The sequence below is a fragment of the Leptonychotes weddellii genome, chromosome 12, assembly GCF_054177405.1.
Source record: "Leptonychotes weddellii isolate Sample4059 chromosome 12, ASM5417740v2, whole genome shotgun sequence".
NCBI lineage: Eukaryota > Metazoa > Chordata > Mammalia > Carnivora > Phocidae > Leptonychotes > Leptonychotes weddellii.
In genome coordinates, this window is record NC_138380.1 from 19,484,827 (window position 1) to 19,499,050 (window position 14,224).

At 41.5% G+C, this 14,224-nt stretch overlaps 2 protein-coding genes and 1 non-coding gene across 8 annotated transcripts in view; all 3 read left to right on the top strand.

The window, feature by feature from the left end:
- The window catches only part of COPG2 (coat protein complex I subunit gamma 2), a 273,829-nt gene that overhangs the window by 165,651 nt on the left and 93,954 nt on the right, over positions 1–14,224 (top strand). The window lies entirely within an intron of this gene.
- The window catches only part of TSGA13 (testis specific 13), an 88,931-nt gene that overhangs the window by 63,567 nt on the left and 11,140 nt on the right, over positions 1–14,224 (top strand). For all 6 annotated transcript variants that reach the window (XM_081799646.1, XM_081799649.1, XM_081799645.1 and 3 more), the window contains 3 exons: positions 10,998–11,094; positions 12,223–12,393; positions 13,993–14,071. In XM_081799646.1, the coding sequence (XP_081655772.1) occupies positions 12,371–12,393; positions 13,993–14,071 (102 nt within the window). In that variant the 5' untranslated portion in view covers positions 10,998–11,094; positions 12,223–12,370. The remainder of the gene's footprint in view (positions 1–10,997; positions 11,095–12,222; positions 12,394–13,992; positions 14,072–14,224) is intronic.
- LOC115939386 (U6 spliceosomal RNA) lies at positions 13,565–13,667 on the top strand. Its single transcript, XR_004074204.1, has one exon. It is a non-coding gene; the product is annotated as a U6 spliceosomal RNA (small nuclear RNA).

Sequence of the window (14,224 nt, forward strand, 5' to 3'; positions counted from 1 at the left end):
TCTTGAATCCACAGATTATTATTTTTCTCCAAATTTGGAAACTTTCTGGCCATTATCTCTTCAGATACCCTCCCTCTCCTTACCAGGGCCTCCAATTACACATGGTTAGACTATTTGATATTGTCCTACAGGTCACTGAGGCTTTATTCATTTCTCTCAGCCATTTTTCTTTATATGCTTCAGTTTGGATAGTGTCCTTTATTATGTCATCAGATTTACTAATATTTTCTTCGTTAGTATCTAATCTACTATTAAGCCCTTCTGGGAAATTAGATACTGTATTTTTTCCTAAGGAACATGTTAGACTCACTAAATTAGGTCATAAAAAGGTATACGAGGTTTTCCAAATATTAAAAAAAGTAGTGTCATTAGATGTTTATCTTTTTTTAAGTTTATTAGTAATCTCTACACCTAATGTGGGGCTAGAGCTCACAACCTCAGATCAAGAGTCGCATGCTCCACAGACTAAGTCAGTCAGGGACCCCTCGATGTTTTAATTGTGTGACTTGAAGTATCACTGACCAAACAGCTTTTGACAGGATAATGTATTTCCCTTCTGTGTGTAGATATTTCCCCCTATATTAATTGAGGTTTTGATTGGGTTAAGGTTTTAATCTGATATAGTGCATGTGTATAGTTTTTTTTTTTCCTTTTTATAAATCTCGTTATGAAACTTCTCAGGAGAATTTCCAAAAGTGCTTATGGACCAACACAGAATCTAGATTTCCTGAGGGTATCTCTGGGCTAACTCTAGCAACTTGTCAAATGGATCATCTCCAGGGTGAAGTTTCAGGCAAACATTAAAGTCTGTATGTGTTGAGTAGCTGCCTAAGCCTATGCAGTAAGAGAGAAGAAGGGAGGACTACCCCTTATCCCAATCTCCAGCATATTAGAAACGACTCAAAGATGTGTGGACATTTATAAAGGCTAAGGAGGGCAGGCACTGGGGAAATAGACTGAACTCCTTGCAGATCCAGTTATATAAAGCTCAGACATTGTTTTAGTCACGATTTAGAGGCTATTTTTTCACATCCCCAATTAGGAATTTGAACACCCAAACAACATGTAATAATGTAATAACTACTAATTTGATCAGCTTTCCAATACCTATTTAGCTATATTGTTTCCCTCAACTCCAAGTCAGTACCTTGGCTCATATTTAAACTGGTCCTAAAAACTCAAAATTCCTCTGTATCTGCTAATGGATTCCTGAACTATTCTTTCCCAAAGCTTTTATTTCCAGGAATCATCAAAGTGAAGTACCCTTCTCCCCACCCCACCCCCGCCCCCATTCTTCTTATTAAGGACTTTCTAGCTGTCACCATCAGAGGGCGACTTTCAATAATTTCCTGTATCTAGGCTCCCTCTTGGGGTGTAATTCCAAATTGTTCCCAAATACCATTCCTTTCCTCTCACGTTAAATCTCTCTGGGACCTAGTCATTTTCCCAGATCTACCATCAAAAACACCTCCCAACCCTTCCCTAGCCTAGTCCCTAAATGTAAAAGCAGTTAGGTCCAGCTATAAAATCAAAGGAACATTCTTCTTTTCTTTTATAGAAGACCAGCTTGGACATTCCAGATCTGTCCTCCTCCTCCTTTCTTCATTCATCTGCTGATAGGTCCGGGGTGGCCTTCTGTCATTTCTAAAGCTAACATTCTCAAGACATAGTTCTCTCTTTATCTGAAACACCCAGTAGGTTGGCCCTACCTGCTGATCAGGACCCTTCCATCATTTCTGGTCCAGCTTGACTCCTAAATGGAGACATAGCAGAGGCAGGCTTCCTGGAGTGAATGTTCAGCCTTTGAGACGGTATTATTGTATTCTTGTAAGCAGGAGCCTCTTCCTCTTATCTAGTCATCTCGATACTGCTACGGTCTTCATAATGCAATCGGGTCATAACTAATGGATATATCAAGGCCAAACTGAGCACACAGAGCAGAGCATGGGTAGGTAAGAAAATCCCTCAGAGAGGCTGTGGAGACGCCTTATAAATCTCTTGATTCAGGTTCCACCCTGATATTTCCTTGCACCTAGTATTTCTTCTTTCTTTCTTTACTTTTTTAAGATTTTATTTATTTATTTGAGAGAGAGAGCAAGAGTGCGAATGAGCAGGGCGAGGGGGGTGGGGGGGAGGAGGGCAGAAGGAGAGGGAGAAGCAGGCTCTCCACTGAGCAGGGAGCCTGATAAGGGACTTGATCCAGGACCCCGGGATCACGACCCGAGCCAAAGGCAGACGCTTAACTGACTGAGCCACCCAGGCGTCCCTAGTATTTCTTCTTTAAAACAAGATTAGAAGGAAGAAAGTTTGGGATGGCTGTCGAGTACCACAAGCAATGTTTATAAATTAACCCCCAAAATCTCACATAGTCTACGTGGAACTTTTCAGTTGAGTCAGTCACTTTTTCAGTCAACAAATAGTTGCTGAGTGTCTACTGTGTACCAAGTATTGCTCTTCCAGGCACTAGGGATACAGCAGTGAACCAAGCATGCAAAATTCTTGCCACATTGGAGCATACATTCTCATGAAGGAGATGGATAATAAATGAACAAGTATATACATTCAGATAAATATAAGGGCTTTGAAGAATAATGAAGAGATAGAATATGACTGGGAGTGAGTACCTATTTGGTGTGGTTAACCAAGGTCTCTCCTCTAAGGGAACACTAGCCTAGAAAAATGAATGCAGTGAGGAAGAAAGTCATAGGAAGTTCATGAGGAAGAGTGTTCCAGAGAATGGAATTAACAGAAGCCCTGAAAGGGAAAGACTTAACATGTTCAAAGAATAGCAATAAGTCCAAGATGGCGAGAGTCGTTGACATGATGAAGAGACTAGCAGGAGATGAAGTTTGGGAGGGGCAGGGAGAATCACAGAGTCTTGTTGGCAAGAAGTTTGGATTTTATTTTAAGTGTAATAGGAAGTTTTTAAGTGGAAATTTCTGTGATCTTTTTTTTACATTTAAAAGATCTATCTATAGGAGCACCTGGGCCCTTCAGTTGGTTAAGCATTTGCCCTCAGCTTGGGTCATGATCTTGGGGTCCTGGGATTGAGCCCCACATCACATCGGGCTCCCTGCTCAGCGGGGAGTCTGCTTGTCCCTCTCCCTCTGCCCCTCCCCCTGCTCATGCTCTCTCTCTCTCAAATAAATAAATAAAATCTTAAAAAAAAAAAAGATCTATCTACAGAAATACATTTGCTTCTTTCTTTCCTCTTCTCCTGTGTGTCTTTTTCACTGTCTCTGGGATTAACTAAGTGTTCACGAGGACATAAGTGAAGCAGGCCCAGCTTGCAAACTCAGGGAAATGGAATACTTAGGCTGTAGCTCATGGATGCTTCCTAAGGGCCTGAGAAAGATCATTCTGAAGTCTTTCTTATAAAATGCCTAGGATTTCCTAAGGGAAGTGGAGCTGATCAGAGCTGCTGATGTGCAGTCTAATCTCTGCCTGATGTGTTGTTCACTCCCGAACATTACTTCTCTTTTATTCCCTCTTCCACAAAGAAGACTCATCTCCAAGAAAGCTTCAGTTTTGTTTAGGCAGCCCAAAGTGAACAGGATCAGAGCTTGGATCAGGGTGGTTGAAAAGCATTCAGATTTGGAATATATGTGGAACATGGAATCATATAGGATTTGAGGATGGGTAGATTGTGTGTGTCACTGAGGGAGTGAGAGGAAATCAGGATAACTTCAAAAGTTTTTTGCCTCAACGACAGAATGAATGGCAATGCCATTTACTGAGATAGGAAAGACTGAGGCAGAAATGAGTTTTTGAAGGGGAGGGAGAATCAAGACTCATTTTGAACCTATCAAGTCTGGGATGCCTGTTAGACATCCCAGAGCAGGTATAAACCACAATTACATATAGCTCCCAACCAGAATGTAAGCCCCCAGAGGACAGGGACTCTTGTCTGTTTTGTTCACTACTATATCCTCAGAAACTAGAATAGACCCTGGCACATAGCAGGTGTTCAATAAATATCTGCTCAATAAACAAATAAATATGAGTCTGTGGCAACAGATATTTATTATTTATTTATTTATTTATAATTATTTATTTTTATTATTATTTATTTTTATTTATTTATTATTTATTATTTTTAAGATTTATTTATTTTTTTATTTATTATTATTTATTTTTTAAGATTTTATTTATTTGACAGAGAGAGCACAAGCAGAGGGAGAGAGAGGGAGAAGCAGGCTTCCCGCCGAGCAGGGAGCCCAATGTGGGACTCGATCCCAGGACCCTGGGATCATGACCTGGGCCGAAGGCAGCCGCTTAACCGACTGAGCCACCCAGGCATCCCCAACAGATACCATTTATTGATACCTAAATTACTGAGAGAAATCAGGGTCCCAGGGACCTCTTTCTTTTATCAGAACTCAAATGCATCTCCAGTCACGGAACTTTTCCTGAGACCACCTTCTATCTCTTACTGTCTACCTTGTATATTTAAAGCTCTCAATTTTCTTCCCTTTGTTGTTTCTTCTGTGCTCCTTATATCCCTGACACTCTAGTGCTAAATTGAATGAAAGTTCCACGTAAGTTTGGGGTGCCTGGGTGGCTCAGTCAGTGAAGTGTCTGCCTTCAGCTCAGGTCATGATCCTGGGGTCCTGGGATGGAGCCCATGTTGGGCTCCCTGCTTGGCGGGGAGCCTGCTTCTCCCTCTCCCTCTACCTGTTGCTCTCCTTGCTTGTGCTCTCTCTCTGTCACATGAATAAATAAAATCTTAAAAAAAAAAAAAAAAGAAAGAAAAGAAAGTTCTGCATAGAGGGCGCCTGGGTGGCTCAGTCGATTAAGCGTCTTCCTCTGCCTTTGGCTCAGATCATGATCCTGGAGTCCTGGGATGGAGCCCACGTTGGGCTCCCTGCTTGACGGGGAGCCTGCTTCTCCCTCTCCCTCTGCTCCTTCTCTCTTGCTCACTCTCTCTCTCAAATAAATAAATGAGTAAATCTTAAAAAAAAACAAAACTCAAAATAGAGAGACAGCTTCTACTCTCTCTTGTGAGTAGATATCCCCATATTTTTAAAAAGCTTTTAAATTCCAGTATTGTTAACATACAACATTATATTAGTTTCAGGTATACAATATAGTGATTCAACAATTCTATACATTATTCAGAGCCCATCATGGTAAGTGTACCCTTTAATCCCCATCACCTGTTTTACCCATCCCCCCCCCGACCTTCCCTCTGGTAACCCTCAGTTTTTTCTCTTTAGTTAAGAATCTGTTTCTTGGTTTGTTTCTTTTTTTTCCCCTTTGTTCATTTGTTTTGTTTCTTAAATTCCACATATAAGCGCAATCATATGATATCTGTCTTTCTCTGACTGACTTATTTCGCTTAGCATTACATTCTCTAGCTCCATCCATGTTGTTGCAAATGGTGAGATTTCATTTTTTTAATGGCTGAATAATATTCCATTGTATATGTATACCACCTCTTCTTTATCCATTCATCAGTTGATGGACATTTGGCTGCTTCTGTAATTTGGCTATTGTAAATAATGCTGCAGTAAACATAGGGGTGCATATATCCTTTTGAATTAGTGTTTTTGTGTTCTTTGGGTAAATATCCAATAGTGCAATTACTGAGTCATAGGGCAGTTCTATTTTTAATTTTTTGAGGAACCTCCAAACTGTTTTCCACAGCGGCTGCACCAGTTTGTATTCCCACCAACAGTGCATGAGGGTTCCTTTTTTTTCACATCCTCACCACTGCTTGTTGTTTCTTGTGTTTTTGATATTAGCCATTCCAACAGGTGTGAGGTGATATCTCACTGTAGTTTTGATTTACATTTTCCTGGTGATGAGTGATGTTGAGCATCTTTTCATGGGTCTTTTGGCTATCTGGATGTCTTCTTTGGAGAAATGCCTTCTGCCCATTTTTAACTGGATTATTTGGTTTTGGGGTGTTGAGTTGTATCAGTTCTTTATATATTTTGGATACTAACCCTTTATCCCATATGTCATTTGCAAATATCTTCTCCCATTAGGTAGTCTTTTAGTTTTGTTGATTGTTTCCTTTGCTGTGCAGAGGCTTTATATTTTGATGTACTCCCAATAGTTTATTTTTGCTTCTCTTGCCCTTGCCTCAGGAGACATATATAGAAAGAAGTTACTGTGGCCGATGTCAGAGAAATTATTGCCTGGGCTTTCTTCTAGGATTTTTATGCTTTCAGGTCTCACATTTAGGTCTTTAATCCATTTTTAGTTTATTTTTGGGTATGGTGTAAGAAAGTGGTCCCGTTTCATTCTCTTGCATGTAGCTGTCCGGTTTTCCCAGCACCATTTGTTGAAGAGACAATTCTTGCCTCTTTTGTCTAAGATTAATTGACCATATAATCGTGGGTTTGTTTCTGGGCTTTCTATCCTGTTCCACTGATCTATTTTTGTGCCAGGACCACGCTGTGTAGATTACTACAGCTTTGTAGTATAACTTGGAATCTGGAATTGGGATACCTCCAGCTCTGTTTTTCTTTTTCAAGATTGCTTTGGCCATTTGGGGCCTTTTGCGGTTCCATACAGATTTTAGGATTATTTTTTCTAGTTCTGTAAAAAATACTATTGGTATTTTGATAGGGATTGCATTAAATCTGTAGATTGCTTTGGGTAGTATATTTTTAATAGATCTACACACAGGGTCGCCTGGGTGGCTCAGTCGTTAAGCGTCTGCCTTCGGCTCAGGTCATGATCCCAGGGTCCTGGGATCGAGCCCCGCATTGGCCTCCCTGCTCAGCGGGAGGCCTGCTTCTCCCTCTCCCTCTGCCTGCCGCTCTGCCTACTTGTGCTCTCTCTCTCTGTCAAATAAATAAATAGATAGATCAATAGATTGATCTACAAATAGATCTACAAAATTTCATGGCCTTGAATGCCCAGATTCCCAATTCCCAGCTCTTCCTTATATATCTCCATTTCTGGCAGTCTTTCTTAGCTCCCTATTTAAGCCAGAGTGGCTATTACTGCTGCTACATTCTCCTCCTCATAAAATTCATTAGCTCTGAAAATCATTTTCCATCCATTCATCTCTGAATAATGCTAGTTCTGTTCAGATTTGGTGTTGGTCAAAGCTGAGATGAATGAATTTATAAATCCCAGGCCCCCTCTGCCCACGGATGGAAGACGGGTTGCCAGGCAAAACGCCCTGCCCAGTCTCTAGTTTCTAGCAGGCTTTCCTTTTTGCTTTTGTGAGGAGATAAGTTTCTGGGCCCCCCCAGCCCCCTCCCAGACGCCCCCCATCTCCTGGTGTCTGCACCAATGTGGAACACTAACGTGGCAGTCGCAGGCTTCACTGCAGCCAGGCCCCTGTGGAAGTACTTGAGCTACTAAACATTCCTACAGGCAATTAATAAATTGCTCGTTGAATTAATAAATAATTCCTACAAGCAATTAATAAAAACATGCAAGAATCAGATGAGTTCAAAATACCAGAGGTTTTTTGTTGTTGTTGCTGGCTGGTTGGTTGGTTGGTTTGCTAGAGGCTAGTTTGGAGACCTATGGCTGGCATCTGAATATAAATTTGGCTTCCTAATACATCCCCGTGAACTGGAAAGACATACCTGGTCACTGATAAACACTGGGCGTCTCCTGACAAAGGAAGAGCCTCCCCGGATTATTTACCACATGTTGCTAGCAGGCTGTTTATAAAAGGAAGAGACAGGAATGGGATAAGCTACCCTTGCTCAGCCCTATCTGCTATTACTTTTTCTTAAAAAAAAATTATTTATTTGAGAGAGAGGGTGAGGGAGTGCGAGCGGTGGGGGGGGGGGCAGAGGGAGAAGCAGGGTCCCCGCTGAGCAGGGAGCCCAATGTGGGGCTCCATCCCAGGACCCCGAGATCATGACCTGAGCTGAAGGCAGCTGCTTAACCGACTGAGCCACCCAGGCACCCAGGCCACTACTTTTTCATTGTATAAGGAAAGAAGGGTGGATACTACCATAGCAATACTTTCAAAGGGGTAGATGTTTCTATTTTATTACCAATTCAAAATAGGAGGACAGGAAGACAGTGGTTCCGCAAAGAGCTTTTCCCTGCCTGGTGTCCTCACTCGCTGCTCTTTGCTCCTAAGGTCCCATCTTCCAGGATGCACTGTGTCACCCTGGCACCCCACCCTCACTACGCAGCTGTTACCCTGTCTGTGAGGCCTCCATCTGGCTGTGAAAAGTTGTGGAGGTGAAAGGATGAGGGACCCACTCTTAGGTCCTGTAAAAAGGGACAATCGACCTGAGTTTTGGTTGATATAGCCCCTATGTCTGAAAAAGAAGACCATCAGTGGAGAATGTGTGACATGTTCACATTGTCTTCTCTCAGACAGTCTCTGCTTGTTCCAGCAAATCCCGGCTCTGCCATGAACTCCAGCTTAGTAGGCTTTCTCCATCTAGATTTATCTGCCTTATAATCAGCAGCACTGGATTGTTTATTAAGCTTTGGCAACTTTTGTGAGTTTTAAAAATCCTTTCCTGTGCCTTCAAAAGTTGCAGTTTAGATGCTGGTGTAAGGTAGAGGTTCTCCCTTTTTCATGGTACTGTCTCTTTCCAAGATTTCCATGGCTATCTTTTCCTGGTTCTCCTCCAACCTCTGGCCACTCCTTTTCAGCGTTCTCTGTACATCTGCTCAGGATGCTTTTGCTTTGGTGTTTGTGTCGCCCAGGGCTCTGTCCTGTGTCTTAGTGTTTTCAGCTCATCATTTCTCCTGCTTGATCGCATCTACTCCCACGGTTTCCATTAGCACATGAACTTGAGGCTGTCTCCCAAATGGGTTACTCTATCCCAAACTGCTCTCTTGAGCTCCAGACCCATATTTTAAGCCATTTATTAGACAAAATCCTTACCTGTACCTCATATTCAACCAACCCAAACCAAAACTCATCATTTATCCCCCCCAAACCCACTCTACCTCCCTCATTTTCTAATTTAGTAAATTGCACCTCCATTCACTCAAAGATTCAAGCTAAAAATGTGACTATATCCAGCAGCCTGTGGTCAAGTCCTATTACTGTATCATCCTAATATCTTTCAGATGTCCCTCATTTATCCCTCTTCAGTGCTGCTAGCTGGCTTTAGAGCCTACATCGGTTTAGGTGGTTGTTTTTGTTGCAAATAACAGAAATGAACTCTGACTAATTTCAGAAGAAAAAGGATGGGGGAGGATATTTGAAAAGCTATCGGGAAAGCTCACAGAATTGAAGTCCTATGCTTCAGGGAGGACTGGATCTGCTGCAGTTCTGGGGACCTCAGTGGGTGGAGCTTAGCCCTTCTGCCTGGGACTCTGCATAAGACAACTCAGTTATAATCATCCTTATCTCTCTGTGTCTTTTTTTTTTTTTAATTTTATTTATTTATTTGACAGAGAGAGAGAGACAGAGCCCAAGCAGGGGGAGTGTGAGAGGGAGAAGCAGGCTCCCCGCTGAGCAGGGAGCCCGATGCGGGGCTCGATCCCAGGACTCTGGGATCATGACCTGAGCTGAAGGCAGACACTTAACCCACTGAGCCACTCAGGTGCCCCCATCTCTCTATGTCTTTATCAAACTCTCAGATTCCTAGTAAAGAGAATCTAGTTGGCCATCTTTGGATAAGTCATCCAGGGCTAGGAGACAAGAGGTGAGTAGCACAAATTTGTGACTCTTAACAATTTTTCACTCCTTCCTTAGTACCATAGCCTTCTCAAAGGCCTGTCTTTCTAATCTATGGTTCACACTGCCACCATTTTCATATTTCTAAAATATATGTCGTTTAACATATCTCCTGACTTAAAATCCCTCAATAGCTCTTTATTACTCATAGAATAACCTACAAGCTTCTATCAGGGACTACACTCTAGGATTTGGACCCTGGCTTCCTCCCCAGTTTCATCTCCTGCTACGTTTCTGTTAAATCTTATGTTCTAGGCATAAGCTATTTGCAGTTCCCCTATACAAGCCATGCTTTGTTCTATTCTCATGGTTTTGCTTGTGTTGCTGCCTGTTTCTCAAATGCCCATTTTCTCTTCTCTTTACATGTTTAACTCACACTCACCTTTCTAGGCTCAGTTTAGATGTTAGTTCCAAATGTCCCAGGGTTTAGTGCTCTTCCTCTTTGATCCGACAGCATCTGAACAAATCTCTGATATAGGCATTGCAATCTGTTACATTGAACTCTTTTTTTTTTTGTCTCTCTTCCTGGCTAAACTGTGAGGTCCTTGAAGTCAAGGTCTATATCTGATCTGTGTTTGGTTCCCATTGCCTAAGCCGGTGCTTAACATATCATAAATGGCCAATAAATATATTGAAATAAACAAATGCTGATTTTTGAATCCCTTATATACAAAGCACTGTGGGGGGAACAAATGTATATAAAATTCACATATCACTTTTTTTTTTAAAGATTTTATTTATTTATTTGTCAGAGAGAGCACAAGCAGGGTGAGTGGCAGGCAGAGAGAGAAGAAGGCTCCCCGCTGAGCAAGGAACCCGATGTGGGACTTGATCCCAGGACTCTGGGATCATGACCTGAGCCAAAGGCAGCTACTTAACTGACTGAGCCACCCAGGTGCCCCCACATATCACTTTCAAGATGTTTACTGCCTAGGAAGCAAACAGCATCTGCACAGAAGGAATGTACAAGCTACTATAGAATTGTACACACACACACACACACACACACACACACACACGCCTGCAGGCTAGAATTGGGATTGGATTATCTGGAAAGTGTTCTCTGAAGAGGACACACCTCAGTAGTAACATAAAGAAAGAAGAGGATTCAAATGGTTTGAAGAGGTGGGGAGAGGGTTTTAAGTATGGGGAATAAGAGAGAAAGTGCACTGTATTTGAGGAATAGGGTGAAAACATTGGTTAAAGTAGAGGTTGATTAAAATATGGTGACAATGTCAGGGTGTGTATAGGGAAGTCATAGGTTAGAAAAACAAATTGGAGCAGATCTTGTTTATCTTTGTGCTGACTCCAACATAGAACACCCCAGCATTCTAGATTGCCCGTTCATCACAAATTCCTGTGTCTTCTCCAGAATCAAGAAAATAATAAGACACTTTCAAAATGGAAAGTTTCGGTGCCAAGGAATCTCCCTTTCCTCAATGAAATAGGGTTTCCTGATGTCCTTTAAGGTATTGTACACCAGATCTTTCTCTTTTTGTTTCGGATGTGGTTTTTGTGTTTGTGTGATTTTGTTTTTTCCACCCTGGGTGGCAAAAAGGTAGCCCAAGATTTGTACCTCCCAGTTTGATGGCTTCTATTTATTGTAGTTTCAATATACACATGAATTGGACTCACGATTCCAGTAAACTAAAGGTGAGAAAAGGCTGAAAAGCTCATTAATCTACTCCCCTTGAGGGAATTTTCAGAGTTTAGCTCAGTCTAGTCATAAACTCTAGACAATTGTCTTTAGGGTTTATGTCTAGACAATCAAACTAGATATAAACCTTAAACAATCACTTATTGGCACTGTCAACACTAACACAATCTTTCCTCCAAACCCGCAGGCTTTATAGGAGCTTGGGCTGATAGGTCTATCAAAGTTCTACTTAATTGCCAAGACCCCCATAATTCGATCCCATCCTACCTATATCCACTTTTATGTCTTACTACCTAGAACAACAACAACAAATACCTTCTAGGTAGGTGACTTCACACACCATCTTACAGGGTCATGGCTCAAGCTCCACATCTTTTAGGAAATGTCCCTCCAAGCCTCACTGACCTCTCTTCTCTAAATGGTGGCTTGTACATCATCAACTTTTAGCTTCCATTTTAAATTGTCTATATATAAAAAAAAAATGTAGCAATTCCTTGCCACCCTCTCCCCACATCCACATATACACACACTTTCCCTAGCTTCACAGGCCTAACATATGGGAGCATGGTTGTATTGAAAGGGGAGATAAATGAAAGCACCGTTGTTCTCCAACTTTCTCCCATGACTGACCCATGAGTCAATTTTATTTCAGGTCTTAATGTAGGGAAATCTTACCACTGTCTAAAGGAATTAGAATATTATCTTTAAATCATTTGGTTAACTCTTTTCATTTTTACAAGGCCCCAGAGATGAAATGACTTCCCTAATATATTAGCATGTAGTTGCCATTCTTGTTTCAAATTTAATGGTCACTTCCTCTCCCCCCACCCCTTCCACCCCACCATTTACCACCTAAGTTCTTGAGGACAAAGGTCATCATGTCTAGTGCATATTCTGCATTCACAACAACACCTACCAGTCTTCTCTTTCTCCCACACAGGATCAAGAACGGGGCTGGGCACATGGTGTGCACTAAGGAAGGAATGGATTGAATTGAGCCCCTGCAGAACGTGGACTCTTTGGAGGCATTGAATTTGGCCTCTGGGTGAATACTTACCTCGGATTGGCCCACTTAGCAGTGAACAGCAATGGGCCAAAAGGGACATACCAAGTGTGTAGTTTTGTTTGCCCCACTAAGTTATGAATACCATTTTATACAAACGTATGTTGTAGTATGGCCATACCACCCTGAACGCACCCGATCTCGTCTGATCTCGGAAGCTAAGCAGGGTCGGGCCTGGTTAGTTGGATGGGAGCCCATATCACTTTGAACAGGTCTAGCCTCAGAGTAGACTCTCATTAAAAATGTTCTAATTGACTGACTGTCCTCAGGCCAAAACCCAGATCTTGGTGTGTGTTTCATGCAGCAACTAGAGTAGCATTATCAAAAGGAAAGCTCCAGACTGTCCTTGTCGACACTGCTGGACTGAAGGAACATTTTTTCCCACAGCTCTATGCCTTAAATTGGCCTTAAAAAAGAGTATCTGGGATCCTGTGCTCTCTTTGAAATAATAAAGAAGCATTTTGAAAAGTGCTATAATAAAGATTATAGTATATTATTATGAGATAGCTTAAGGTAATAGGACACATCAAAAGGGTACCAACTTTAAGATGTTAACTGGGGATGAACTTATTTTGGTCTACCCCCAATGTGTCACCTGATCCCCTTGAGACTATTTTTTAAGACCTCTGGCGTGAGTTAATGATGAAGTTCGTAGGCAGCAACAGATGGAAGTGAGCCATGCTTGGATGGGACTTGATACTGGATTCGGGATGATTTGTACCACCCTACAGCTGTTGACTTGCCAACTACATATCTTGGCTATTTCTACTTTTCTTAGTTTGGTCCTTGCACTGCCACCCTCATTTTTTAGAGGAGAGAGGTCTACTTCAAGTAGTCCCAGGCTCCTACTTTAATGTAAGCTAGGTGAATACCTAAATAGGAACTATCTCCAAGGAGGAAGCAGGCCATTTCTTTTAATCATTAACCCAATCTTATGGATGAGCATCTTTCACTATGTTTAGGCACTACATGGGTTTAGTAGAATTAGTCAAGGAATCTAAAATACTTTCTTACTAAATATTGTAACGTCTGTCTCCCTCTTTTCTCCAAAAGGAACTGGTATCTGGGTAGGGGATCAAAAAGTAAGAGAAAGAACAGAGTATGAGGATATTTGCCATTGATGATTTTATCATCTTAGTTCTAGATAGAGAAACCTAGATATGGTTAGGTACAAGAGGGAGCCAGTAATCCAAGCATGGTCATTAAGAATTGGAAATTTGTGCTCATGTCATCAGCATATATACTAAAATTAGAATGATAGAAGATTAGCATGGTACCTGCATAAAGATGACATGCAAATTTGTGAAGTGTATTCAGTTGTGAACTCCCACTAATAATATCCCTCTCATGGAATCAGTTATTGGCAAAGGTAGAGTCATTTCCCTGCAGAGAAGAGTAGGCAGGTAGGCATTCAAAATAGTAGGTGGTCTTTAAGGATACTTTTCAAACTGAAGTTTTGTTTTCCCCCAACATGCAGGCTGGATAATGAATCCTATTCTTTACTCTACGTATATATTCAATTAGTGATCCCCCAAATTGGGCTCTTCTAAGTCAGGCTCCCAAACTTCATTGAGGGAGATTGAGAACACGCCAAAGACCAGGCCTCAGAGTAAGAAAATACAATTGGATATTCTGCTTCTTTTTTAGGTTTCAACAAAGCAAATCAAACATTCCAGGAACCAGCTCAGTTAAACTTGAGAAAGGAATAGTGATTGATAATGATGAGGTAAGAAAGAGCATTAGAAGAAAGAGAATACTTTATTTTATTTTTTATTTTTTTAAAATTATTTATTTATTTGACAGAGAGAGACACAGCGAGAGAGGGAACACAAGCAGGGGGAGTGGGAGAGGGAGAACAGGCTCTCTGCAGAGCAGGGAG